Genomic DNA, 27,915 nt, shown 5'->3' with positions numbered 1-27,915 from the left:
CAATATCAGATATGTGATGGATTAGTTACGCGTCTTGTAGCATTCAAGTAGTAAATAAAGATTTCAGTTAACTACAATTTGGGTATGCAATTTAAAGAAAATTCTCGAAAGCTTGACAATGATTTAAAAATGGCATTTCGAAAATCCCACAACCGAGTTTGAGATTCCAAACCTACCAGACTAATGTGATAACTATAAATCAAATATTTATCAAAATACAAGTACAATTTTAGGCGTTCAAAATAGGCTATCGAACTAATTCCGATGAGACTTGCTCAGCACAAATATCTATTACGAAACGTTGATATTGGTTGCCACCACTGATACAATGAAAGTTTAAACATCAAAATTCCTAATCTAATACAACTGATTCTCCAGAACAATAAGTGATGTAAGTCTCAAAAACAAAAGTGATTATTGTGAATGAATAGTCTACCGTGTGTCCCCAAAGTGTTACAAGGGTAATATACGGTGTCCATTAGTCTGAAATTTAAAATTGCAAAGGGAATTTATCGATACCATATATTGTTTTGGCCCTCACAGATGTATTAAATGAGGTAAATATACTTAATTAGGATATATTGAGAACCGACTTCATAACAAAATTGAAACTGTAAAGGAATTTTATGAATGCCCTGTATAACAACATTTTTTCATTTTATGCTTTTTCTTTTGACAATTTTAAATAGTTTTACAAATATACGAACTAAAATACTCTTTACTCACTGACTACTCAGTTTATATTGTTGTGCATGATTTTCCTGCAATTGATTCAATGATTTGCCTCTGGTGTTGTTAGCTGTAAATATAAAACATCATCTTAGTAAGAAAAGTAAAACTTTCAAACAATTTCATTCTTCGTCAGATAGATTCAATGCAGCTCATGATAAATATATGTATTCGGTGGAAAGTAGAAGAAAAAGGGCGCTCCAGAAGTGTATGTACCAATATGTAGGTAACTAATTTTGTTCGCCTACATTACATCAAGTTGTAAAAATGGACTGAAACCTATGAGCCTTCACTTGGCTAACACAGACAGTCGCCGAACACGTAATAGAACTAAAATAAGGAAAATCGGAATAAAATTATGGCCTAACCCCAACCTGGTACACATACTATGGGAGTGCCACAGAAAGATATATGACAACATTTTCTTTGTTTATCAATTCGTAGATGGCTGTGACGGAAACATTCTGAGACATATAATATTATGGTAGATAGCCTTGTTCACAGCAGAGTTGTGAGATGAGTCGTAAGCATCAATAAAACCAACCGTTATTACGCCAGTCCGTAAAAGATGAAGCAAAATTAGTGTGACGTCGAGTTGGTTTACTCTCCGTTTGTAGCAAACTCCCTGTCGACATTCCACGCATTTTAGTTCGAACTTTTCTTGCACCTTTACGGTGGTGTGTTTTTTGTGTCCTAGGGGGGTGTGGTATCTGATCAGTCGATCTTTTCTGAACAACAGACTGTGTATTTGATAAATCTTCTGAGCTGCGGTTAGGAGGAACAGCATGAAAAGACTGAAAAATAATGTATATGACAGTAAATCGAAGATGCCAAAATGTATGGACCAGAGCTGGTATCAGTACCATCATATTTTGTTAGTTGAATACTTGTTCATTAAAATCGTACAACACGAAATTTCAAAAATTTAGCAAGAGTTGGGGCAAAACGGCGGCCCAGACAGTTTAGTTGGGAAAAACCCACTTCACCTATTGGATAAGTTGGTCAAGCAGGTAAGGAAAAACTAATTTTAGTTCCAACAACGACAATTTCTTAATGTAATCCTAGGCGCACTTAGTATCTAGCGCAGGGGTGGCCAACCTTTCACATACCATGCGCCACGTTTTAAACATAATGTTTCAGATGCGCCGTAAATCTCTTTTATTCCCACGCCTAATGTCCGCTTCTTGTTGAAATTATATAAATTTATAATACACACACATATATACACACGTATATGTAGTTTTTACAATTTACAACTTCACATGAATAGAAATTAAGCAAGGAAGTACAATAAATAAAACTGATCAATTTTATTTAAGTACCGCCTTTATGAGACTTTTGCTGCTGTTTTACTCTCGCCAGTTTTTTTTATTCTTGGAGTTAAGTTTGTTACTGAGAGGAGCAGTGCATTCTTCAAATTTAAATCTGTAAGTCTTGACCTCGCTCTGCTTTTAATTAGTTTCATGGCAGAAAATGTTTGTTCACATCTATATGTCGTTCCGAAACGACATATAAAACCCTGGGCAAATTTTCTCAGTTCTTTAGTATCAATATGAATAACTTGAATACGTTCGTCCAACTTGAATACGTTTAAGAATGAACTGAATTCTATTGATATTGATGACTTCAGCAGCATCCAGGATCCCAACACTTGCTTTGAAAATTTTTTTGAAAAATTCTCCACTGCTTACTCTCAATCTTTTCCTTACAAAAAACAGACAAACAGATCAAACAAACCTTGGTATGATACTGAGTTACGCAAACTCAACAAAGTCAAACAAAAACTTTATAAGAAATTAATAAACAATAAAAACATAAATGACAAGCACAAATTACAGTTCAATGAATGCAGGAACCTTTATACTCGATTGCTCCACAAAAAGAAATCGAATTATTACAAATCTAAATTTGCTTCTCACAAAGGCAACATCAAGGCAGTGTGGAAAACAATTAATGAGCTTATTGGTAAAAATAAAACAAATTCTTGTCCTTTGATTGGACTTGATTGCAGTAATACACAAACTGCAAATAAATTTAATGAACACTTTTCCCAAGTGGCACAAAGCCTGCTTGACTGTATGCCACAACCAGCTGGCTGTGACAAAAATTACATTTCATATCTTGGGAAGCAAGAATCCTCATCCATGTTCTTAAGGCCAGCTACATCATTAGAAATAAAAAATATTATACGCGATATGAAGCCCAAGTCAAGTTTTGGAATCGATGGTATTCCATTTAAAATATTGAAATATGTTCCAGAACATATTATTGATATCCTGACATATATATTTAATCTTTCACTATCTAGTGGATTATTCATTGAAAGCTTCAAGACATCCAAAGTTCTTCCTCTGTTTAAAAAAGGTAGTGTTTCAGATCTTGGAAACTATAGACCTATTAGTCTTTTACCATCGTTTTCTAAGATTCTTGAAAAAATAATGTATAGTAGAATGTCAAACTACTTTGAAACTAACAATGTTTTCCACTCGCATCAATTTGGTTTCCGCAAGCATCACTCCACTGCTATGGCTGCTAATGTTTTGGTACACAAACTGACCAATGCGTTTGAATGCAAACAACATGCAATTGGAATATTTCTTGATATCTCAAAAGCTTTTGACACCATTGACCATTCCATCCTCTTAAGTAAGCTCTATCACTATGGAATTAGAGGCGTTCCATTCAATTGGATCAAGAGCTACCTTCAAGACAGGAAGCAAATTGTGCAATATTACAACTCATTCTCTACAAATATTTGTGTCATGAAGCACGGAGTTCCACAAGGATCTTTACTTGGCCCATTATTTTTTCTAGCTTACATTAATGACATGTCCAGGTGTCTGAAATCCTCTGAGTCGATCATGTTTGCTGATGACACTAACTTGATTCTTCATGGGGAAAACCTTGAAGATCTATTCACAGTTGCAAACCAAGAACTAACCAACATTCATAGCTGGATGTTAGTTAATAAATTATCTCTGAATGCTAACAAAACTAAATTTGTATTATTCCATCCAAGCAAGCATAAAAGTGTGAGTTGTTCAAAAAAACTACTGCTCAATGGCAATGAAATTGAAAGAGTGAAAGAAATAAAATTTCTAGGAGTTATCTTTGATGAAAATCTGTCATGGAAATCACAAATAATGCATGTTATTGGTAAAACAAAAAGAAACCTAGCAGTTTCTGCCAAAGTATCCCAGTGTGTTGACCAATCAGCTCTACTAGCAATGTTTCAATCATTACTACTTAGCCATATTCGATATTGTTGTTCAGTCTGGCTTCATGGTAATAAAACACTTGTCTCAAAACTGCAGAGTATTTGTAATAATTTTTTAAGAATAGTTTTTGGTAAAAGAAAACGTGAAAGTGTAGACTCTTACTTCAAATCACTAAATATACTTAAGGTTGAAGATATGATGAAATTTGAAATATTATCTCTAGCTCACGACTTCCATAATAATGCGCTGCCCAATTGCTTTGATGACATACTTGTCAAAAATACCTCCAACCGAAGAAGTAGTTCTGATTTATTCGTACCTTTCATGAGTAAATCCGTGAGTCAGCATTCCTTGTCTTTTACTGGACCCAAACTTTGGAATTCTCTTCCCTTAAATTTGAAGACGTTAAAGTCCAAAAAATCTTTTCAAAAACAAGTCAAGTCTCATTTAGTTTCCAAATATTAAATATTAAAAATTACTACTGGTGGTATTCGATGACAAAAACTTGGGACACTCCACACTTGCACATTATTGTTTTAATGAAAATGTTGAACAGCTATAATAATATTGTGCCACGACTATAATAATATCTTGCCACGACTTGGCCAGAACTAGTCCAGCACCAAAGAAATGGTATTGTGACATGCATGAGTATATATATATTTTTTTAAATATATAGGTAGCTAACGTACTCGGATGATATTTTCTTTAAATAACTGCACACATTCTATCACTTCACGCTCGTGTTTTTATCTTTTTCTAGCTGTGATGTCCCTATCATACACGCTTGGTCTTATGTTTGAGTGGTGGTATGAGGGTTGTAGATAGTACAATATTGTTCCTGCAAGGTTACTAATTATTGCAACTAGGCGAGCAGTAGAGCTATGTTGGATTCTCCCCTTCAGATTTTTATTTGCTGTGGGTCATTGTAATTGGATGTGGTTTTTATATCATTTATGTATGCATGCGTTTTATGTTAAGGCATGGTGTTTGAGTTGACTTGTGGGCCAAGGTATAGATAGTAAAATTTTGTGTGTTTTTTGCATGGTGTGATAAATTTTTCTCTGTCCCAAGCAGAATGTCATCATAGATCATCTATCCATCGCTATATAATGACAATACATCCCATTTAATTAAACAATTATTTTTGCCTGTAATAAATAGTTCAGAGCGTTCCCCTTCACCCAATCATTGAAACATCTACTCGCAGTTTTATTTTTTGTTTTTCAGGTTACTTCAAAGTGATTAAATGAAGTAAAACACATAAGGAAAAAAACAAAAAAAGACTCCCGATATCCTGTGAAATAACAACCTCATTCCCATATCCTTGTCTGAAATCAATACCAAGAATGAAAAACCTCATTTAGACCCTTTGTAACCAATTTATTTCCACATCCTACTTTACTTAATTATAGTAATTTTACTGTTACCGGTAACTTAATTACTTATTACAATCTGGACTATAATTTGGCAATAATAGGCTCTAATTTGGGGAATGAAATGGTCTCGCCCACCTCTTCATGCACCCAATTCTGGCAACTTTGGTTGGGCAACTTGGCATTTGACTCCAACTATAATCAGCTTGGCAATATGTTTTCAATAGAATCTTCTTTTTATATACCTAATTAACGATTAGAAGATCGATCAATTTGGCAATGGCAACCATTACAAAAATATCAATATGGTGTGGCAGATAATTTTCTTTTCTAGTATTTATTTATTTATTTTTTTGTTTACTGTATAGTATACCCTAAATTTATCGCGTTTCATTCTTACCTAAATAACTTCTCAGTGGTTGTGTGTGTGTGTGGCTGGTGGGTGCATGTGAGCGTGTGTGAAATAACTTGATAATTTTAGGTGAGTAAACACGTACCACTTCCTCTTGGCAAAACCTTTCATCTTATATTTTGTACGTTATAAACCTTATCTAAGGTTTTGTTTGCTCCCCTGATTTCATAATCAGATTTTATTTATTTGTTTTTATCTGTCAAATGTATTGTTATGCTGATTATGGAGTCGAAATAAACTTATACTATACTTATACTTATACTTATATCTACTCTACTCTACCCTCGATTCTAATTGGCCTTTGCTAATCAGCTGTTTGGCCTAGCGTCGCGTGATTTTACTCCAGGCTTCTTCGAGATTAGTACTTGCGTCACAGCAAGCGATTTTACGCTCCACTTTTGTTGACAACGGTCATTTGAAGTTTGGATGAAAAAGGTGGTATTTAGGGGTCATTTTCAGCATGTTGTGGATTGATTTATAATAAATTTTTTAGGCTTGGGCAATTCAACTGGTTGTTCAATGGTTATTGGGAGATATTTGGGAAGTCTGGGCAATGGAAAATCCATGTTTCAAGCTGATAAATGACGATTTTCAATTTTTCCAAAAGTTCTGAACTTTTTACTTCAGTAGGGAAAAAATAGTAAATTTTACTAATTAGAATGAATGTCATAAAGTCCGTCCAAAAGCTAACGTCGATAATCGCCTGTTGTTTCTAATTCCAACAAGCCGTAAGTGGGCGACGTGGAGTAAGGAGAATAGATTTTAGGTACAATCAAAAGTCACCATGTAAATCGCAAAAAAAACGGCTTGGCGTGGAGAAGCCAAGTGCAATTAACAATTTTGGCATGAAAAGGGTTAAAGATGCAATGCGCCACCTCTAATCATGCAATGCGCCACGTTTGGCGCATGCGCCATAGGTTGGCCACCCCTGATCTAGCGCCAGTAGCTGCTTTGGATGGGGATGCCGATTGAAAAGAATGCAACATTCAAGTCATCCCAATTGCTGGTCACATGTGGTGAACTATGGCCATAAAATTAGCTAATGAATAACACCAAAAGGAAGTTATGGAATACTAGGTAAATGCTATACTTCTAAGACATACCAGATTATAAAAGGACAAAAGTAACAAAATACTGGATATGCAGCGTTTTGTTTTTAATTCAATTCTGAAGTGAAATTATGGAAAGTGTAAATGAATAAAAAAAAAATTAAAAATATAAAAAATGATAATAAACAGTGGTCTACAACGAATACTTGTTCAGTATTACTACCACTTGATTAAAACTGTGGAATTTGACCGGGTAAATTTTTCAATTTTCGAAGTAATTAAACTGGCTATAGGTTCGCCCATGATACAATAGCTATGCCCATGAACTGAAGGAACTTATAATTTATTTTTCAAGTGTACTTATATATTGTTATATGACAGTACATCCGAAATAAAATCACAGTAAATTCAGTAAACTAATATTTATTGAAACCATATGTACTTACTTGAACGTGAACGGGAATGATATCATCTTCAACTTTGATGTCATCAATTACAACACCAAGTACTTCATGAACATATCGAGCAGCGACTGCACTGATCGCAGAAGCAGCACTTTCATCAGACGCTAAAATAATACAATACTTAAATTATAATTACAGAAAATTACAAATTTAGAAGTTTGCGCCTGACAACGGTTCTCTAAGCAAGCACAGACTCAAGCGTAAAAGACCGCGACTTCAGAAAGACCGAGAACTTCAGTTATAATCAGCTCGCCGAGTTATTTACGGGTTTAACTTGTACAGGTAGCGTTCGCCTGTTGGCGAATGTGAATTCGTGGGGCGAGGCCAGGATGAAAATATATTTTAGTTATTTGTTTGAATTTTAATAAATTTATCAACATTAGTACAAGTTATAACTGATTATTTGTTCATAAGTATACTGCATTAGAAGTTTTTACGGCACTTCGTCGACTGTTTAAACATTGTTGGGTATTTTATTATGGGCGTTATATCTTTGGATTATAAGAAAAACATAAGGATTTTTTTCTTTGCATCGCTCGACAACTGGGCAATCACGAATGAGCATTTCTTATAAAACTGTATTTTTACGATGGGCACAAACACCCGAGATGTAGGGCAGATTTGGTATTGTCCTTAACACTTACAACTGTTTTCTATATAAATCATCATAACCCCTGCCTCTTCTGCCATCATTAACCTGTATTCTTGTGCTTCATGGATAACTGATACACTTCACAATTAAAACTAAATTGACTTATTCCAATTTTCTCTCGATCTATATAAACGTAAATCTTACGTCTTTCCTCTGAATCTTTAGTCAACAATAACTCTTTGACAACATCAGATGCCAGATCACTAACTCCAGATTCCAGTGCACTTGAACTGCTCACATCTGATAAAAATAAAACAAATTCTATCAAGTTATAGACAAAACAAGACATGCTAAGTATTATAGTAATATTAGCAATACAAACAACTATAATACAATAATGCTCTACAAGTAGTATACAAGTTTTCTTAAAACGATTCAGAAATTTGGGCCATATTACAATACAGCATTAAAGTGTACAATATCTAATTTGTAGAATGTTATTCAGACAATGTTGGTAGAATACAAGCTAAGTTCATAGGTAATTAGAAACGTGTTGAGGTAAGCTGTGCATTTAATCGTATGTGACTGATCAGTTATAGTGAAAACAACACTATGTTACTTTTTGTCATCACTGCAAGCTCTTGGTAGACCTCGGACCATACGACAACCAAAATTGTGCAAATACTATGCTCAACCTTTACGACCAATGAAACATACAAACACAAAAATGGGACAAAACGTGAACAATCTGGTCACGGTTGGTTGATTATAGATCAAAACAAAACCGAATATGCGGTTTCGAAGATTATTGTCTTGAGTTCGCATAAGTGAATGGTATTTCACGCGTGTGGTTTTGTATTTTATTATATATAAGTTTTCAACGGTGAATTAGCGGCAAAAGATCCATCCTGTCTGTATATACACCTAAGGTACCTAAGCCTAAAATATAAAGCTATATTTTAGAGGCAAATAGGAAAGGAGGGTTTATAGAACAAGGCTGGATAAACGAACTTATTCTCATTAAGTATTCTCATTAAGTCTCCTCCATGAAGGAGTGATACCATTATGATTTATGTATCAGGTAATTACGATCAAGTGAATAACTGAAATGATTCAATGTGCTGAAATTCAAAATGCAAAATATGCTGAACGAATACCGTTGTAAATATTTTTAAAATTTACCTTTGCTTGATCTCGTGTCCAAAGATGTTTTTGATGTTTTGCTTTCACTGAATGAAAGATGTAAAATGAGAAGTGAGTAAGATATCGTAAATATTATGGAGAATTGAAAAAAGGTTAGTTAAATAAAAGGTTATATTGTATATTATATCGCCGAGTCTGTAAACTGGTAAAACTTCTCATTTTTCCCGTAGCTCAATATCACCAGTTTTGGAAAACGAATAGTTTCAAATTTCCAAATCCGGGCCTAACCTAATTAAGTTGTCCAGCTTATTCTGAATCTTAATATATTATAATATTATAGATTCTGAATCCCATTATCTTCAACCAATTCTTGCACAAAAAAGTGAAAACACTCGGTGAAATAACCTTGTCAAGCAATGAAACTTGGAAGAAAAGGAAGTTTTCTTGTAAAGGCAAAAGTAAAATCAGTTTCGCGCCTATCATGGTGGCTCCCTCCAACTGCATTGTGGCCCCCTTGGGAAGCCACGGGCCACCGGTTGGGAACCGCTGCTCTATGTATTCAAATTTCTAAATATTCTTTCAGTCTTTCTGGTTAGTAATCATTCAAAAATATTGTAAAATATATTTACCTTGTATGAACACCAAGAATATTCTGCACGAGTCTTGTTATTTCATTACCAAGATGAGGAGTTTGTATTGAATTGTCTTTCTCGCCTATTTTCTGAAGAACCTGTCGAGTAATCATGTCCGCTACAAGATCACTCACTGCAGAACTGAGGACCGATTCCAGAGTAGAAGCAGAAATGCTGTAAGTAGAATAGATATTGAGTAAGTGAATCAGTGTCGCATTATAACTAAGAGCATAAAAAGATACCTAAATATGAAGCAGCGTGTATGTTAATGTAACAAGAGTATTATAATAAGTTCTCACGATAAGAGCGTACGAATTTTAGGGTCGGCTTATATGCGAATTTTTATGAATTCACTGTTTCATGACCGTTTTTAGAGAGTCTCATATGCGAGGATATTCAGTGATGCTAACACAGTTAAATTACAGCGCTCTACCCACAGGGTCATCGAGCACACTGAAATTCTACGCGAGTGTCGTATGAAACGATTTTAAAGTAAAATATCATTATCTTTTATTAAATTTTTGACCGAATATTTTATCAAGCATTTATATATATATATCAAGCATCAATATTTTATCAAAATTTCAATATAGTTTGTTTCTTGTCAATGATCATACAATTTCATACAAACCTTCCTTGTCCTGTTATCATTTGTGCAATGTGAAGAGCAAGTTGACTTGCACCTGAACTAATCGCTGAACGAGTTGAACTTCCTATTCCTTCAGGATCTGCGGCAGCCATGTCTAATGCTTGTTGAGTGATTTTTTCTGCTAACATCTACAAAAAAGTTGACAGGTCAGAACTTTTTCAATACAGATATTGAAAGGGTGAGGTGTATCTCCAAATTGTATTTATACGTAGCAGTAGTATTCAATTTAAGTATATTTTACTAATTTTTTTAGAACACCTACTTCTTATTTGTCAGTGAGTAGGATGGTGTTCAAACAATAGCAAAGTTTGTACATCTGCATAAATTACGCTAAAATTTTCTTCAATGTTAAATATTTTTGAATGAGTATTTTTTTAATTTGCGTGACCATTACTTATTTGCCAATGCTCGCTCAGGACATTATTTGATTAAATGTGATTTATGATAAAAGAACCATCAGCAACGGATTGGTCCTGTTCTAGCCTTTCACATTGTAAGGAATGCTACTCTGAGTTCATCTCTATACACCAACGTTTCCCAACAGGGGAAAAATTTCACATGGAGGCCGTTTTGGGGATTTTGCTTTGTATTCGCTGTAGTATCAGTAACATTCTTTAGTTTTTTATAATTAGTATAATACCTATTCGTGAACACCTTATAGAATACTTAAACTGTACAAAAACGGGAGAGTGACTTGCGAATAACATTAGCAAAAGATCAAAATTGAACAAATAAAGTATTTTTATGAATAAGGGGGAGTAAGAATAAATATTTCCAAAATAGGCAGTAATTCAACAGGAATTCACGAAAACCCCTACTGTACACTCTCAAGTTTGATCAAATATATTTATTTTAAACGATATTTGAAGAGAAAGTGATTTGTGGCAAATGGATCCAAGGGCTTGCTGTCAATCCCACACACTTATTAGAACTTATGCTAACCTTTATACCAGAACTTATTGCAGATTTAGTTGAACTATCCACGATACAAGCCCGATGTACAGTTTCATCTACAGTTGTATCAGCAAGATCGCTTATTCCACTATTGATAACTGATTCAGTCGAACTTTTCACCGTCTGATCAATTGCCTGTTATAATATTAAAAGTCCAGGTTTCAAGTCGCTATATCTGCTAAATAGGCAAAATATAGGTCATATTAAACGTGGTTAGTCAACATTTTGTGGTCTCGAGAGATTTTATTTGGCTTCAATATGCTTCGGTGCATGTGATCTGTTTCACCCCTTTCTCTTTACTTTTATTTCGATTTCGATTGTATTAATCTTTGTTATACTTTTCAACACTTTATATAACCACGGCTCTCTTTTCAATCCGGAATCTTTACGACGAATTTAACACGAATTTGGGCACATTTATCGCCGCTCCAGAAGTCTGTGTACCAATATGGAGGTAACTTATTTTGTTCGCCTATTTTACATCAAGTTCTGCAAAGGGACCGAAACCTATGAGCAGGGAGTTTATTCACTTGGCATACACAGACTGTCCGCGAACTCGTAATGGTACTAAAATAAAGAAAATCGAAATAAAATTATGGTTTAACCCTGATCTGGTACACATACTGCGGGAGTACCCATTTATCACCATTTTGCATTTGCGCTAGACTCATTTGAAATCATCCAAAGAGTGAGCTTCATTCGCGTTACACGTCTTTTCTAACTGGCTAAAAATCAAACCCGATGTGTATATAGCACCCCAATTTCCCATACCGGAGAGGCCACTCAAATGGTGGGTTTGACCATAAATCCGTGCGCTACTGCTGCTGGGGCCTTAGTTTTGCAAATTACAACTTGACAGGGGATATAAAATATACCAGATCCAAGTCAAAAATACGAAACATAAATTTCCCAGTTATAACAATTCTAGAAACCAACATTTAAATGATTAAATCGAGTGAATGAGAAGTTTTCTTCCGAGTTTGTGAATATAAAGCCAGTTCAAAAATAGTTGGCTATACGTAGTTAATTTGAGTAATAGTATTCTAAAGTTATATTGTCTTACATTGCTCACTGTTTCTCCAATGACAGCCCCAGCTAGTCTACTAGCTCCAGAACTTATGGCAGATTGGGAAGAGAGTTTGCTTTCCAATGCACTGTCGGTTATTACTTGTGCAATTTCACTGATAGCCGAACTCAATTTGGATTCATCAGAAAGTAGTTGTTGGTCAGTCAGTGTTTCCTGTGAGTACAATTCAAACATCATTTTAATATTTTAAGAACAAAAATTTCATTAAAGTAATATATATATATATATATAAGGCAATGCGTGGTCTACTCTTACGCTTACTTCTCGAGCATAAGAAAATAGAACGGTGACCCGCATTTTGCTATAATACAGTTATATCTGCGCAACCAAACAGCCGCTGTGGAAATCTTTGACTGGTAAAATGTGTTTTCATGGCCAATATTACTAGGAAAGATTGATGCAATAATGCGCTGATGTGAGTTCTAGTTCTTTGTTGGGTCTGCGTAGGGAGTCTTAGCATCCAGTGTTTAGAAATTCATGACGCCATACATAAAGCACAAGAGTGTGTAATAAATATATTCGATTGCATGGAAACACGTGGCAGTTTCGTGTCCGTCCTACTTAAAGCACGCGAATTCGAATAAAAATGTACACTTCGTGTCCAAAACTCTGCTCTAGGTGAAAACAATTCACTCCATTCCCACTACAACAAAGTTGGTTGTTGTCTAATTAAGAAAATATCGTTTGATTTTCATTTTTGATTCAGTTAAGATTAGAATTTACACAACGCTTGAAAAGATTTCGTATCTATCCAAATGAAGAATATGTATTAGAAATAACATAAAAGTTTACCACGACAATAGTGTCTGCTAGAGCAGTTACTGCGTTGGACATAGACGACCCTACGGTACTTTCATTACTATCCATTAATTTTGCCATAGCTTCCCCGGTTAGGGCTTCAGCTAGTTTGCTCATTCCCGATGACATAGCAGAGGAGTCATCTCTGGGAGGTACAAGTCGTCTGAAATGTAACAGCGAAATGTTATTACTATGCAAGCTTCGCAACGTACATTAAAAGTTGGCAAATCAAATGAGAAAAACATTAATTTGGGAATGGGAAATCGTAACTGGCTATTCACCAAGGAACCAGATTGGAGAATACGTTCATCCGACTTCCGGTAGCAAAACTGTCAGCTTCGACATCAAGTTGAAAAATTTTTGATTTGATTCTAGATCACCACTTTGGTACTACTACGAAATATGACTAAGAAATTTTTAGTCTTCGAATCTAACGTTTCACTAATTTGAATGTCCCAAGGTTAGCTCCCAATTTTTTTAATTTACGATTCCGATTTTAAAAACGATTTCACGCCAGCAAATAAACTCTAAATCTCAAAATCACGTCGGCTCTATCCAGTTCCGGTTTCGATTTGTAATTTAATTAATTAAACGAACACACAAACAATTTAACCCAGCATTTTGTTGCAACAGAAGTCATATTTATTCATAAATGATTGTCGTTTCAGAGATTCAAATATGTAAGAAAATTTATTTTGGTGTTGAATCGGATTTACGTCTGAAAAGCAAGTTCGTTTCAAACTACTGTATACTTACATGCCGATTGCGGTCTGAGGTGAAAATGCCAACTTAACGGAGTATCCTTCGTCGTTTTGGCGGACATAGAAACCATGTTAAATATTTACACGTCTCTATTTCTATTGCATCAATAAAGTAAGTACCTTGCAATATCATCAGATAATCTCCGAACATCTCTTTCCGTAACTCTCTGAAGAACATTCGTTGGTGCATTTGCTAATGCGTCCAAGTTGAATATTTCTCTGAGGACACGTTCAACACTATTACCTTCAACAGTACAAGATAAATCAGCAAGTGATATTGCCATCAAACTAAATGGTAAACTAGATCAGGAGTGTGCAACCTGCGGCCCACAGGCAAAATGCGGCCCACAAGAATAATTGTGTGGCCCGCGAAGAAGTGCCAATTTTGAATTGTGTGCGGCCCACGAAATGAGCTTTTTAATTTAGTTTAATCTGGTATGTGCGAGTAATTCCAATCTCTTTGCGTTGCAAAGTCTATACCTGAGTCCATTTTATTATCTATGCCTATGACGTTACAATGGCCTAACAGCTAGCTTGTGCGAAGCGAACAACGCATGTCATAAGATCAATAACCGAAACTTGTGTGACTACTAGAAAGCCTATGTTAAATAAAGTTGCAGCCCGCGGTTTTACCCAGTTATTTGTATCTGGCATTTATGTATTATAGGTTGCACACCCCTAAAATAAATGGTTGTTCGCAGTGATGTGATTCAAAATCGTAATAACAGTTTTTCTAACGTACTAACAACTGATTTCCTCATTTCGTAAAACGCATGTTTGTCCACTACATAAGCTACATTAACATAGCACGCTTTACTACGATATATATATATATAAATCAATACATAACATTCGAAACGTCAAATAGAACTCTTGTCGTCCGCTGTGGTTCGCTGATAGCAACAACATTCCAAGAACGGGTTCGCACGAACAAACCGAACAATTGTTTGAATGTATCAAAACCGAGAATAGATTCTGTCTCAGGTAATGCCCGCCGTCTTATCTTAGTTGTCTTATGGCAGCTGTATAGTATAGTCTTTCACGGAGGAGGCAATCCAAATGGCTGTTGAGGCCACCTCTATTTCTCACTATAACCTATACCGAACCGGAATCCGCACAAAGGCACAAAATGGTATTAAACTCATGGTGACGCAGTTGAGGCTTTCCTATACTCTAACTTGATAATATGATTTGAAATATTACTTACTAGGTTTGATATCTGATGATTCCCTGCGTCTGCCGTCTTTTGGAAGGATTTTTTTCAAGGATATGATTCCTCCTACGATGTGAGCTGATAATTCAATAACCCTTTCTTCCAGTTCGGCGCTGCATAATGAAGATGTGGATGATGTTGAATGAGGACGCTTTCCTGTCAAGTAAAATTTATATTTTGATTGATAAGGTAATTACAAGATAATATTTGTTACTATTATTCGCGACAATATACACTCTTAGAATTCTAGTTTTTTTTTTATATCAAACGAAGCGATGTATGTTCAATGTTATATATATCTAAACCCAGTTGGCTATGTTTTGTAATCTATGAGAGTGTAACTTGTAAACCAAGTTTTAATGACTCTTTATCTTCGAATTGACTTTAATGAAGGATGAGGGACGATCAAAACGTAAAAATTTAGTTAAACAGACACTTAGTACTATTATTTGTCGAATACCTTCTATTGTTGACGTCACAATATTGAGAGCAAGTTTCGATATTTTTTCTTCTAGTTCAGCATATCCGTTCGAATCAACATTTACTCCAGTTTGCTTTCGCTTTTCTTTGATAACCTGTGAAGGGGGCAATATAAATTATTACAAGAAAAAAAAGTTGTTATACAGGTTACGTGATCGAAGTGCTCAGGGTATTGCATATTAGTCTTGACTTTACCCGCGAAAAAATCTTTGGGAGCAGAAATGGCATTTATGGCATGGAGTTTGATAGCAAATGATGATATATGAATTATTATTGTCATTGAGGTTATTATCCTCCGGTCCCTATAACAAAAAAACATTAATGTCATCAATGGAATGATCTTAACTGGAATAAGCTTGCTGGAACAAGGGCCTAATTTTAGCACTGAAGAAAAATGGTCGAGCGTACAACTATGTGGCCAAAAAATTGAGTTGGAAAGGAAACTCGAATACAAAAACACGATTTTGCTTTAATGGCAGCTGGTCTATCAGTTTTAGAATATATTTAACGCTCTTTCAAAAATATTATACGATGCGCACCTCTTCCACAACTAAGGCAGATAATTTTGCAACTTTATCTTGAAGGCTTTCGCAAGATGTTGTGTGCTCTTTAATCGACTTTCCAGTGTTCGGGTCAACAGTTCCTAGAATGGACCTGACAACACGGAGAGCTAAAACGCTCATACTTGACCCTGTAGATACGAAAGAACTTCCAGAAGACGATCGAGTCGAATCTACATCTGTAAACAAATAAAAAGCACGTCATGATAATAAGGTTAGTGACTTGAAAATAAGTATAGGAGATCACAGACTGTATTCATTACGTAGGCATGTCATGCGAGTTCAAAGTATTGAAATTTAAAATATAGGAAATAAATAAATTTCCCCTTAATGTTGAGCATTTATATTTTTATATATACTTCCCTACTTCGCATTATACACTATTCGACGACAACTGAAGGGAAACATTTGGAGATTGTCCTGGTTGTGTGACGATGACAGCATCACCCCAAGTTCACAAGCGTTCAAAAAATGAAAACGAAAATACCCGCCAACGTGGTCTAGCAAAATACATGATAACACAAGATCGAGCTCATATGAATAAAAATGTTATTACACTTCTAAACACTTTAGTGTTCGTTTTTTCACTATTACATAAGAAACATTGTCAAGTTTCACAATAGTGTTCATGTGAAAGTCCTTCGGGAGAATGTTGTTACATACACTCATCTGAGGGCGCATCCGTCTTTTGAAAAAGTGTGGCCTTTGGACGAGTACTTTTGACAAGTTCGTCAAAAGCGTCATTGGCTCCGAAAAGCCGATTAAAAACCACTATCTCAAGACTTTAGAAAAAAATTGGATTACCGACGTCACTGAGTTTCTTTATTGTTTGATTGATTACTTACATTGCGGCCTAATTATTGAATATTCGTCATTACTGCATATACCTTAGGCACTAACTGAATTTATCAACTTTTATGAAAGGCTATTCCTATACTTGAATACCAGAATCAGAATCACCTCTTGGTTCTTTGGCTTCCCAAATGACGCCGTTGATGAGTTGACGAGCAAGATGACTGATTTTTTCTTCTAATGAATGCCCTGAGTCGTCGCTAACAGATTCAACACTGGATTCGACTACTTCATTCTTGGTTTCTACATTGTTTATTCCGAAAATTAAAACGTCGTCAAGAATAGATTTTGCCACTTCGTTAATACGTTCTTGCATTTCTTCTCTGTAAGTGAGAAGATGATCAATTTCATGAGAAACTTTTTATAATTCAAAAAACTGGGAGGATGCTAAGAATAATAAAGTAATATCCGGCCGTGTGGAGCGACGAAAGCGTGCGGTGCGCGGCAATGTGGCTCATCGTGCTAAGCGTTAAGAATACGCTCGCCACCGTCCCACTGATTTATCTGCGTGGGTTCGCAGGTTCGAGCCCCATGCAAGGATGGTTATGTGCGAGAGGATTGCTGAACTCCTCGTCGTCGCAGGGTGGTTTACATAACCGGCTTCCTCCATCATCAAGTTCATGCTTCCGAAAGCAAATAACCAACTAATCCCATACCCGACATGAAATAGTAACCTGACGAGAGGCCGTTGTTTGCCATATGGTTAAGCCGTCTTATCGGCTTCCCTCTCTCCAGGGATAAATATGTAAATCCTATCCTATTTAAGATTGGTAATGAATAAACTTAGAGAAACGTGAGTTCGGGCCCCGCCGATTGAGGTCCGAAGAATCAGCAAAAAAACAGCGACCATGCATAACGATGGTAAGTAAATCAAGAAAGATGCTTCATTACACCCTATACCCGGGGTGCTGGTAGGCTTGGCACTTCCAGCCGCAGCCCTGGGACGATGCTCAATGGCTTTCCAAATTCCTCATCGGTTCTATATTAGATTAAGTGTAACACACATAGTCGTAACCAGGGAAAGGGGGGGGGGGGGGGGGGGTGAGAGGCAATGATATTCAGTCCATTAGATTTACTATTTATGTTCTCTGTGTACTGTGCATGAGTCTGGTAGCAATAATCCTCTGTCAGCAATCATTCAACTTGTTAACAACTAGAAGCCAGGAGTAAACAGTGATCAATGCCTTGTGGGGTTTTAGTACATTTTCTTACCTTGTCATGTCAGGCTGAATAAGATTGCAATTGACAAAAACTTCTCTGACTATTTTTTCTGATAATTTGTTGATAGTCTGCTCAAGTACTACGTGAGTGTCTCCGCTAATGTCCAAATCACTCTGAAATACATAAAAATTTAAAACGAATGTTCCACTGCAACTCAACTCAATTTATATGACTACGTAATATATATATATATCTATATATGAATCTACAAGAGCATTACTATTAAATCTGGACAAAGTTTCATTAAAATATAGGTAGGAAGACAACAACAAACATATTACGCATATTCGGAAAATGTTACTAGATTTTAACTTCACGAGGATTTGAATTACAGCACTCTCATCCAACCTAATACTTCCTATGATACTTTAATTCAAATGTTTATTTCCCGCCTTGAAACAATCATTGGCAATTAGACATAAGTAGCAGCATAAAACATACCAGTGATTCATCAGGAGAGTCATCTGAGAACTTCACTCGCCTCTTAGGAGTCGGTGGTCGATTGCGGTGACCTTTCAACTCTAAAGGTAAATCCGTGTTCGACACAACGAACCTATGAATTGAATATAACAGTAAGGATTAAAGAACATAAGAACGGCATCTAGTCGTTATATTTGAATAGATTCTCCGGCCTGGGACAGCATTCAGATGCCTTATTTTTCGATCTATCAAGAAACTATACTTCGCCGCGTTTCACGCAAAAAAGTTGAAAAGCTGAGTATGAAAAAATATGCAAAATCATATAGAAAGCCGAAAAATTATTTCAGCGCAAGGTAAAAAAAATAGTGTGATTTTTAGTGCAGCTGATGTTTTCTAATTAGATAAATGCGTTCCAAATTAAAGTGAAATCGCGGTAAATGTGCAAACTGATAGCATTCAATTTAGGCAGAGAAAAAGCGTGACAAATGATACAAAGCTAAACATATATCAGACTGATGAAAATGGGAAACAAGACTTGTTATACTACGACTGGTTGCAGATTAGTCTGTGGGATAATATATCATATTTATTCGCTTACCTAACATTTGAATCTTTTTGTCCCGCTCTCATAGTTGCTCTTCCTAGATCGTTGAAAGAAACTATTTGTGGAAGAAAATCTTCTTCTTCGTCGAAAACACCAGAGCATAAATCGTGTAAGGTTTCTGGTATCTGATTATAAGAAATTGAGATTTTTATCGATTCTGTCGTTCGGGTTTCCTTGTTTCAATATTACAAAAGCAAATTTGTGAAACATGTAATGATTATACTCACCAAATATGAACCCAAATGAACTATCGTTGCAAATACAGAAATTCTTAGCGTTACTCGGTGTGAGACCTGTTTTATACCTGCGCAGTGGATACGTTGATTCCAGTCTTTTCTTCGTACGCTTCAAGCATCGGTAGTAGAACATTTTTACTGACGTCGATAACCTGTGAGACAACATTGCGTGAAGTTTCTTCCATTTCATGGGCGATTTCAATGACGTGACGTACGTACTCAGATGCGTAGCCGTGCTTCATCAGTTCGTCACAGAATTGTCGAGCCTGCTGTGATAATGTTCGCCTCACTGGCACGGCGTCTCCAGATGAGCGTGCATCCTCTGCATAGTAAATAAATTTTGAGTCTGATAATAAAACCGAGGCAAAATTTGAACATAATATCGGCGCTCCACAAAAATGTAGATTTCAGTATCGTTAGGACATTGCATGACTTTTTTGGTATACTAAGGTAATTCAAACGAACGACATTTTAACGCGCGTACAAAGTGCTTGAAATTAAGCCGTCTTATCAACTTACCTGTTCCATAGGTTAAATAAGCTATGTATCAGTACCGGTGAACCCTCATAACCTTATACCAAAAGTCTATACCAGTAGGGTACCCGTGGTTCGGTAGTCAGGCAGTCTGGACATTACCTTACTTGTACCCATTTTCTGTAATTTAAAATAATATCAGAATATCAACAGAGGCACTGAGAAAATGGAATTAATTGGCTTTGATAGGCATAGGCACCAAACTAAAGAAGATCTGAAGGAAAAGTCGACTGCACATCCTTCAGAAGGTCACATACTGCCTCTAAATCCCTGTTGCAAACACCAATAAAAATTCACGGTCAGTCATGAAAGTCATGAAAACACATTATTTTATATGCTTTTGACTGAATTACACAGTTCTTTTTCCAATAATAATTAAGTGAACTAAATTTGGCTTGTTTATTTAGTATAATGACCCTGCGTACTAATGCTATCAACTCTCAGCGGCGCATCGTTGTCTCCGTAGGCTGGAGTACTGCCACACCACAATTTTGGAGATACACGAAAAAACATTTGCGCTGGAGATTCGTTTGCTCGCATATCAATCAAATTTGCCAGTAAATGTTGGAAGAATGCTTAGCGAAAGGCATGTTTTAAAACACCTATATTCATATTAGTATTTCCGTGGTAATATCAAGCATATATATACACTTGACACTTTGATGCTAATTCTTTATGCAAGACATAATGATTGCAAATTTCCTTACTATTTATTTGTGTTTTTCGTATGCATTAAATTAACTACGTCGCAGAAGATCCGAACAAAGCATTTTGGCCATCATTCAAATGATGATAGATCATATTATAGAAATTCGATTACTGTATACATTCGTGAACCATACCCAGTAGTTTTTCGTTGCTTACGCTCCACATCGCCTTCAATATGTCAGGCGTCATCATGACGTTATGAAATCCCATTGCACTAAGTTGACGAACAAGATCGGCTTTCGCCATTTTACTTCCATCGCCAACTTTGTAAATGGCCGATTCGGAAAGACTAAACATAAATAACAAATTACCAAGAAGGAACTCAGATTTCGCGATGTTTTTGACCTCATACTGGATTGCTTTTACCTTGCACTAAATGCTATGATCTACTAAGTAAATATAATCCGTAGGCAATACTTGTATTTTTGTAGAATTGGTGTTATTTATATATGCCCGTTTCAATTTTTTTTTATTCATCAAAACAATTTTTGACTTCCTCCAATTATTTGTCTTAATTAAATATATAAATTCTTCGACCAAGCCATGGTAAATGATACAATCGATATGTCACGTTAGTAACAAATAGGCGAATTGAATTTGTGAGACAATGTGTAATGTAGAGGGCACCACTAAAAAGTGTTAGTCAAAATTGAAAACTCAATCGTAAGTATACCTTCTTTGCCCATCTATCGATGTAGGTTTCTTCGGTCTGCATGCTATGCCCGTCCACCCCCTAGCTTTTAATCTTTCATCCAATATTTTTCTCTCTTGTTCTCTAGCTTTTGCTTCTCTCTTTTTTAAATCTTCCAGGGCGGCTGAATACATTATGTATGGTCACCACATACCGCCATATGATGATAAACGCGAAACAGGTTATTTTTAATTCTATTGTTAGAAAATTAGATGAAAAATCGTATTGATGGTTTGTTATTGCGGACAGTCCAAGCATAATACAAATTTATTTTAAATTAATTAGTCGGACGAATGAAGGTTGAAGTTTACGTGAGATCGAACAAGATTTACCAGATAGAGCTTTCTGTTTTCTTGTAAAATATTTCTCCCAACGAGAAACCCTCGCTTTTCGTCTTGTTTCTTCATCGAAAAGTATCCTTTTCAACTCGATCATTTTGAGATGGTGAAACTGTTTCTTTTTTTCATAATTCGTTATCAGGATTCTGAAAAAGTGTTTTTTTGTAGTAAAACTATATATCAGAAAAGTACGTCAGACGTGGACAAATGAAAAACGTCATATGCTGTTCCATGATATAATTTCAACACTTCGGATTCATTGGGACGAAGATATGCAAAGGTGAAATTTTTCTACACTTTATAACCTTTCTTTGTGTTTCCGTTCTTTTTTCAACTTTTCTTCAAACAATTTCCTTCGCTTCAGGTCTTCTTTATGTTTCCAATCCAACAGTGCCTCCCTCATACATATGTTCTAAATATATCAAGAAAATAGAGAATTGGTTCCGAATTGGGCGGCATTGAAACGAATGTTTTATTCGTTCTTCTATTTCTTATTCAATAATGAAACATTCCAAAATGTACTGAATTTTGAAAGAAAAGGCCGTATACGGGTTGGGCTAAGTATATTGGAACAAATCGTCTTCCGTCTGAGAGGCTGTACCTTGAAGATAGCATATGATACATATCCCTGTATTGTTTCATCCAAGTGTCTTGATTGGTAAATTCGCTCATAAATCTGCCAGTGCCTATAGCAATTTTAGGTAAAAAAGGCTTGTTTCAACCGTTGTTCTGGAATGGAGATTACTCACTTCGATTTCTTTTGCTGCCTTCTGATGTTTTATATTTTCTCTTTCTCTTTCTCTCATTTCCTCGTTCAAAATTCTCAGCATACGTTCTTCTCTCTTCTCTCTGGCTCTCCTTTCTTTATAGATTTGTGATTCCCTCAAAACTTCTCTCTTTTTACCCTCAAGTTCTTTTTCTATAGCCATTCGGATTTTACGTGCCTTCTCTATCCTTACTGTTATTGGATTGTCAACATCCTAAAGTTAATACATGCAGAGTATTACTGAGTAGGGCCAGACCGATACTGCATTTTTAAACCGATCCCGATACCGATAGTTTTCTAAAACTAGACCGATAAGCCGGTAACGATACCGATGTTTCCTCGCATAAATAGATGGATACAAGTAGCAAACAAGACTCTGAGAATTCTGTGTTTTTCTTGCAAAAGGAATGAAATCCATAACAAAACGTTGATCGAATTCTATTATATTTTTATTGTTATTCAAATGAGGGTATTCTCTTTCCATATTGAATATTTTTTCGATTCGAATCGAATATTTTTGTCGAATCAAACCATATATATTGCGCAATCCTGAATCTGTCTCTATTAAGGCTTCCCCTTCAATGTTGCGATAACGTATGTGCAGTTACACCAAACCTACAGCTGATATTTTCTTTAACTATGTTTTCAGAATTATAATAGCAGATAACACGCCTCTATGAACTGTCAAAAAAATTAGAGGACTCCAAAATCAGGGTTTCGGAAACTGTTGAGAGTTGAACATTGCACAGACTTTCAATACGGAATTTACTTGATTCTGATGGATTCAGTTTCAATGCAAAGCTCGTAGATGCTATTTTAATCCTATTATCATGTTGTTTTTTTTGTGTGTAATTTTCAGCAAAATGATAACAACCAAAAATATAGATAAAACTGTTGCTCAAGAAATTCAAAATTGCATTGAACAAAATCGGAACTAGTTTGATGAAATTTTTATTTGATGACTATAATATTGTTACTGTACAACAGCCATCCAAATGCAAGAAGGCAATTATTTGGTTTGGTAAATAGATGGATAATACAAAGTACTGCCATCATGAGAAATTCCATTGAAAGAAGGTATCACCATCATAAGGATTCAACAATACCTGTTTCAGCCCTGAGCTGCTTGTACCATGTTCCTTTGATTACTAACTCAACAGCTCCAAATCGATTCCATTTATAGAACTAGCGTTTTCTACGATGCTAAATTGCCTTTTTCGCTTTGTGTACTTTCTCAGAAAGTCATTACCGATAAAAACTTTTAGGTTACGACCATGCATGAAATGGCTATTTTCTTGCCACCGGGCACCAGGAGAAAAAAATTCTACCGCAAAATGAAGGCGAGAGAATGCTTTTTGATAAAGGAGAAATGAAAATAGTCAAGAAAAAGAAGATTAGGTTGAACCGCTCCCGATGAGCAAGCGATAAAACTGCTTTCCCGGCGCAATTTTAACACTTCGGCAGTCACGTAATTGGCCGATAACTATCGGTAAAATTAGCCGATACCGATAGTTCGAAATTTACGAAAAACAAGGCCGATATATCGGTCGGGCCCTATTACTGACTTCCTGATATCAAGCAAATGTGGGTAAAACCAAGCACTGCTTTAGGGCGGGCTTCGTGGCCTATTAAAACATTGGTGTATCAAAATTCTCTGGATTCGCTGAGGACATTGGGTAAGGGTACATGTTTAAGATAAATGACCGCAACGAATTTTCATTTTGAATTTTACTTCGGTATGTATTTTATATACTTTAAATTATATAATCATGAATTTCCAATAGGTTTAATACTTATTGCATCATTAGGGTCGAGATTTATACTTACATTTTTCTTTTCTTCAATTGTCCGAGCTGCCTCTTCTTTATTTTTCTGACGTTCTTTTTCATATTGCTCTAGATATTTCTTATTCAAATATTCAATACTGAGATGTTTCAGGTACTGGCGATACAGGTTATATTCTCGAAGTGAACAAATAACCTACAAAAAATGTGGGAAATAGTCTGAAGTGTTGTCGTCATTTAGAATAACTACAAAACTGATTACAACGATTGTTCACCTTTTGTTCCGGAGTGATATAATTATTTTTTCGTAGTCTTCTTCTCATCGCAGGTCGATCAAGAAAAAAACTTCTCAAATGTGGATCATGCAAACATCTATATTCATTACTAACGTATACGTCACTTGGATAAGTTCTATCGAAGTCGCAGGACGGACGGTGAAGCTGTGTGGTAAGTCATATTCAAGAAAGAAAATATGGCTACATTAAGGCAGAATGTCGAACAACACATGGCTCCGATTCTTATTTCAGATTCCGGTAGAACAAAGACCTTAGCATTGCCATTAATTGTCTGGCGTATAACTACATAATCTTTGAAATATATATTTTTACAAACAAATTACGAACCTTTTCGCAAAGATTTGTTGTGTACAACAGTAGTTTATTTCCAGGAATCATAGGCAACTTAGCACACAAGGGAACATCTTCCACATTTGGCCGTCCGGTCAAGGCACTCTCTGCGGATAAACAGGTTCTCTTCAGACAAGGAACCATCATTGTGTAGTTTCGTCGAGTTCTTTCATCAATACTAGTCGCAGATTTTGACGAGTTAACCTCCATATTAATGATACCCAAATAAACCTACTCACGACATGATATGCTCAATAAGCTAACTAAAATTACAGCTGTTGAAGAAGATTTATCATTTTGCTTGTTGCTTGTGACGTCACACTAACATTATAATATTGGCTGGTCTTTTAAATCCTGTATGATATTTTCTAAAGCTACGATCATTATCACTCATTTCGATTCAAAAACATAATTTTGAAAAGTTGAACGATGAAACTGTTGAAAAACTGTCTTTATTAAAATAAGATAGGAAATTGAAATGTGCAAGAAAGTCAAACAGGGAACACGACCCCAGAGGGACTCGAACCCTCAATCTTCTGATTCGAAGTCAGACGCCTTATCCATTAGGCCATGAGGCCGACAGCGCGACGGGCTTCGACATAACTTTCTTAATTTCTGTCTCTCGTTTTGTAATCTTGTTCGAATGTCGCGAATGCTGTATGAACTGGAGATGTATCGATACCACTTTTGTCGCCGATACCGATACCAGCTAAAACGCCGATACCAATGCCGATACTACAAAGAGGCCGATATTAACGATATTCCGATACCGATACTATGTAATTATTACTTAATTAGGTGTGCTGTGTAGGGCAGACGGGTGGAAACAATGGCCTTTGAGCGTTGTTCATACATAGTACACATTATTTCAGATCGAAAAAAAAGATATATCACATAATATGAAATTAATGTTTGGTGTTTGCTTTAACTGATTAAGATAACTGATTGAATTGTAGCCATATGTCATGAAAGGACAAAAAGAGTTTAAATAAATAACGTATTGTTAACAAACGATAACGAATTAACGAACACCTAGTTTCATCAGATAATTCAGAGTCTTGAAACTCTTTATCTGTAGGAGAATGATCTCGTTTCCGAGGCCTCACTTGCGTGCCAAATAAATGGTCTCGCGTGCCAAGTTTGGCACGCATGCCAGGGGTTGCCCACCCCTGGTTCTAGGGCCAGGCGGTCATATCAATATATATATATCTATAAAGTAATTGTGTAGTTAAACAAAATTAAAATTAATACCTGCGTAGAGGGGTAATTGTGTTGGAATTTAGTTTATCGATGTCGATGGACTAAATGACACTCGTACTTGACGACAAACAGTCAGAATTTATATCCGTGCCAAAAGTCCAGGTGCTGTTTATAAGGACCCCAATTCCACTGTATGATTTGAAACTGGGCGCTTAGTTGCTTTTTGTTATGTGCTGGGTTGATACATTTTTTTCATAATTACTATGTATTATTAAAAATGTCAATATAAAAATTTGACAGCGAAAATAGCCAAAATATTTGAACCAGTTTGGCTGATAAATAGCTAAAAACACGTGAATCCTATACACCTCTCGCGGGGGTGGGGACATGTATGGCTCATAGCTCACGATCTCTCCAGACAAAAAAAATAAATTAAAAAGTAGTATTCCAACTTATCTTTTAAAACATTCTGGATCATATCAAAAAGGTAAATATATCGGGAATATCGGCCGATACATGGCCGATACCAATACACCAGTACATCTCTAGTATGAACGACTTGTGTGAATGGCGATTTCGAAAATTTATTGTGTACGTTATTTACCAACTAGCATTGTTTTAGGCACGAAACTTGCATAAGCCAGAAATGAATAAACCTAAAGCAATTAAAATTCTCGGGCAATGGGTTACAACACACAAAATTTAAATTACCAAACCTGCATATGCCAGAAATAAAAAAGCGCTTAATGGTTAGTTTCTCAGGCATTGGTTTATAGTTACACACATGATCAAAATTTAGATCGGCAACTCCCCGAAAAATGATTACATGTATATTATCAGTAATCATGTATATATATATAACTGTTGTTTTTTAATTAGCTGGAGAGAAGAAAGGAACATCACCTTTGAATACGAGTTTAGCGTACATCCGGCAGTGCCAGTAGAGCAATTCAATAGTCATATCAGAGGTTTATTTATCATACATAAAAAGCGAAACACCGCCGATGTCTTTTCCAAACCATATGAAAGCAGCATGATATTGTGCATCACAGCACGCTATAGGCTATATATATATTTGTGACATCGTCTACTCCACAGTTCACACAGAATTATGGATTGATGTAGCAGATTAGGGATAAAAATGTGCGGGATTTAATTAATCTCAGGCTTGTACTTCCGGGTCGTTGTTTTTACCCATCATGCAACTCGAAGAACTACTGAGAACGGCGCACAGGATTGAATAAATTGAAAGCAATAAGTCATTGCTTCGCACTATCGACTTACCAGCCAAGCACATGAACTAAATGTCGAAATCCGAGATTAATTTCGAACTGAGAATCACAAGCAACAATCACTATCACAGCTATCTGACATCTATCACAACTATCACAAACAACTATCACAACAACGTCACATAATTTCGTTGACTATCCCGTTATTGAACTCATCTCCAACACAGGTTGAATTATTGAATACCCGATTGTATTGCTATTAAAACTTTGTTATATGTACATGTAAATTCAATTAAAATGAATATTGACTTTTTATTTATTTTTTATTAATTTTAACCCAATTTGTACCAGTATTGAGTAATATATTCCTATTTACTGACATATTGTTGTATGCCTAGTGGAAAGTGTAACTTATTTTCCAAGTATATGTACTGACAAATGCAGGCGATTGAAATATCTAATTGGAAAATCATTCGAATACGCGTTGCGACGAATGCTGTGTGGAACCCCAAATCAACCAATTTAATCATAACTTGCTCAAATTCTACATTACAAATTGGCAGGCTTGTCCATGAGGAACGTCACA

The 27,915-nt window shown here is 35.8% G+C and overlaps 1 protein-coding gene and 1 non-coding gene across 2 annotated transcripts in view; both read right to left on the bottom strand.

Annotated features, from left to right (window-relative positions):
• LOC120328681 (uncharacterized) overlaps nt 1–25,159 on the bottom strand; it is a 29,348-nt gene extending 4,189 nt beyond the window's left edge. Inside the window, exons 1-27 of the mRNA XM_078114189.1 lie at nt 24,895–25,159; nt 24,547–24,711; nt 24,315–24,467; nt 22,471–22,701; nt 22,027–22,133; nt 21,716–21,867; nt 21,366–21,507; nt 20,827–20,981; nt 19,519–19,772; nt 19,209–19,339; nt 18,632–18,743; nt 18,182–18,303; nt 17,078–17,292; nt 16,097–16,296; nt 15,538–15,652; nt 15,072–15,233; nt 13,985–14,108; nt 13,098–13,266; nt 12,282–12,458; nt 11,207–11,353; nt 10,247–10,392; nt 9,613–9,789; nt 9,023–9,069; nt 8,045–8,140; nt 7,231–7,352; nt 1,274–1,523; nt 727–799 (exon numbers count right to left, since the gene is read on the bottom strand). Of these exons, the coding sequence (XP_077970315.1) occupies nt 727–799; nt 1,274–1,523; nt 7,231–7,352; nt 8,045–8,140; nt 9,023–9,069; nt 9,613–9,789; nt 10,247–10,392; nt 11,207–11,353; nt 12,282–12,458; nt 13,098–13,266; nt 13,985–14,108; nt 15,072–15,233; nt 15,538–15,652; nt 16,097–16,296; nt 17,078–17,292; nt 18,182–18,303; nt 18,632–18,743; nt 19,209–19,339; nt 19,519–19,772; nt 20,827–20,981; nt 21,366–21,507; nt 21,716–21,867; nt 22,027–22,133; nt 22,471–22,701; nt 24,315–24,467; nt 24,547–24,711; nt 24,895–25,107 (4,157 nt within the window). The 5' untranslated portion in view covers nt 25,108–25,159. The remainder of the gene's footprint in view (nt 1–726; nt 800–1,273; nt 1,524–7,230; nt 7,353–8,044; nt 8,141–9,022; nt 9,070–9,612; nt 9,790–10,246; nt 10,393–11,206; nt 11,354–12,281; nt 12,459–13,097; nt 13,267–13,984; nt 14,109–15,071; nt 15,234–15,537; nt 15,653–16,096; nt 16,297–17,077; nt 17,293–18,181; nt 18,304–18,631; nt 18,744–19,208; nt 19,340–19,518; nt 19,773–20,826; nt 20,982–21,365; nt 21,508–21,715; nt 21,868–22,026; nt 22,134–22,470; nt 22,702–24,314; nt 24,468–24,546; nt 24,712–24,894) is intronic.
• Nucleotides 25,160–25,402: 243 nt separating this feature from the next.
• Trnar-ucg (transfer RNA arginine (anticodon UCG)) lies at nt 25,403–25,475 on the bottom strand. Its single transcript has one exon. It is a non-coding gene; the product is annotated as a tRNA-Arg (tRNA).
• Between the last annotated feature and the right edge of the window lie 2,440 nt (nt 25,476–27,915).

This window comes from Styela clava, chromosome 7 (genome assembly GCF_964204865.1).
Source record: "Styela clava chromosome 7, kaStyClav1.hap1.2, whole genome shotgun sequence".
NCBI lineage: Eukaryota > Metazoa > Chordata > Ascidiacea > Stolidobranchia > Styelidae > Styela > Styela clava.
The sequence above is the reverse complement of the archived record's forward strand: the minus strand, read 5'-3'. Positions and strand labels throughout refer to the sequence as shown.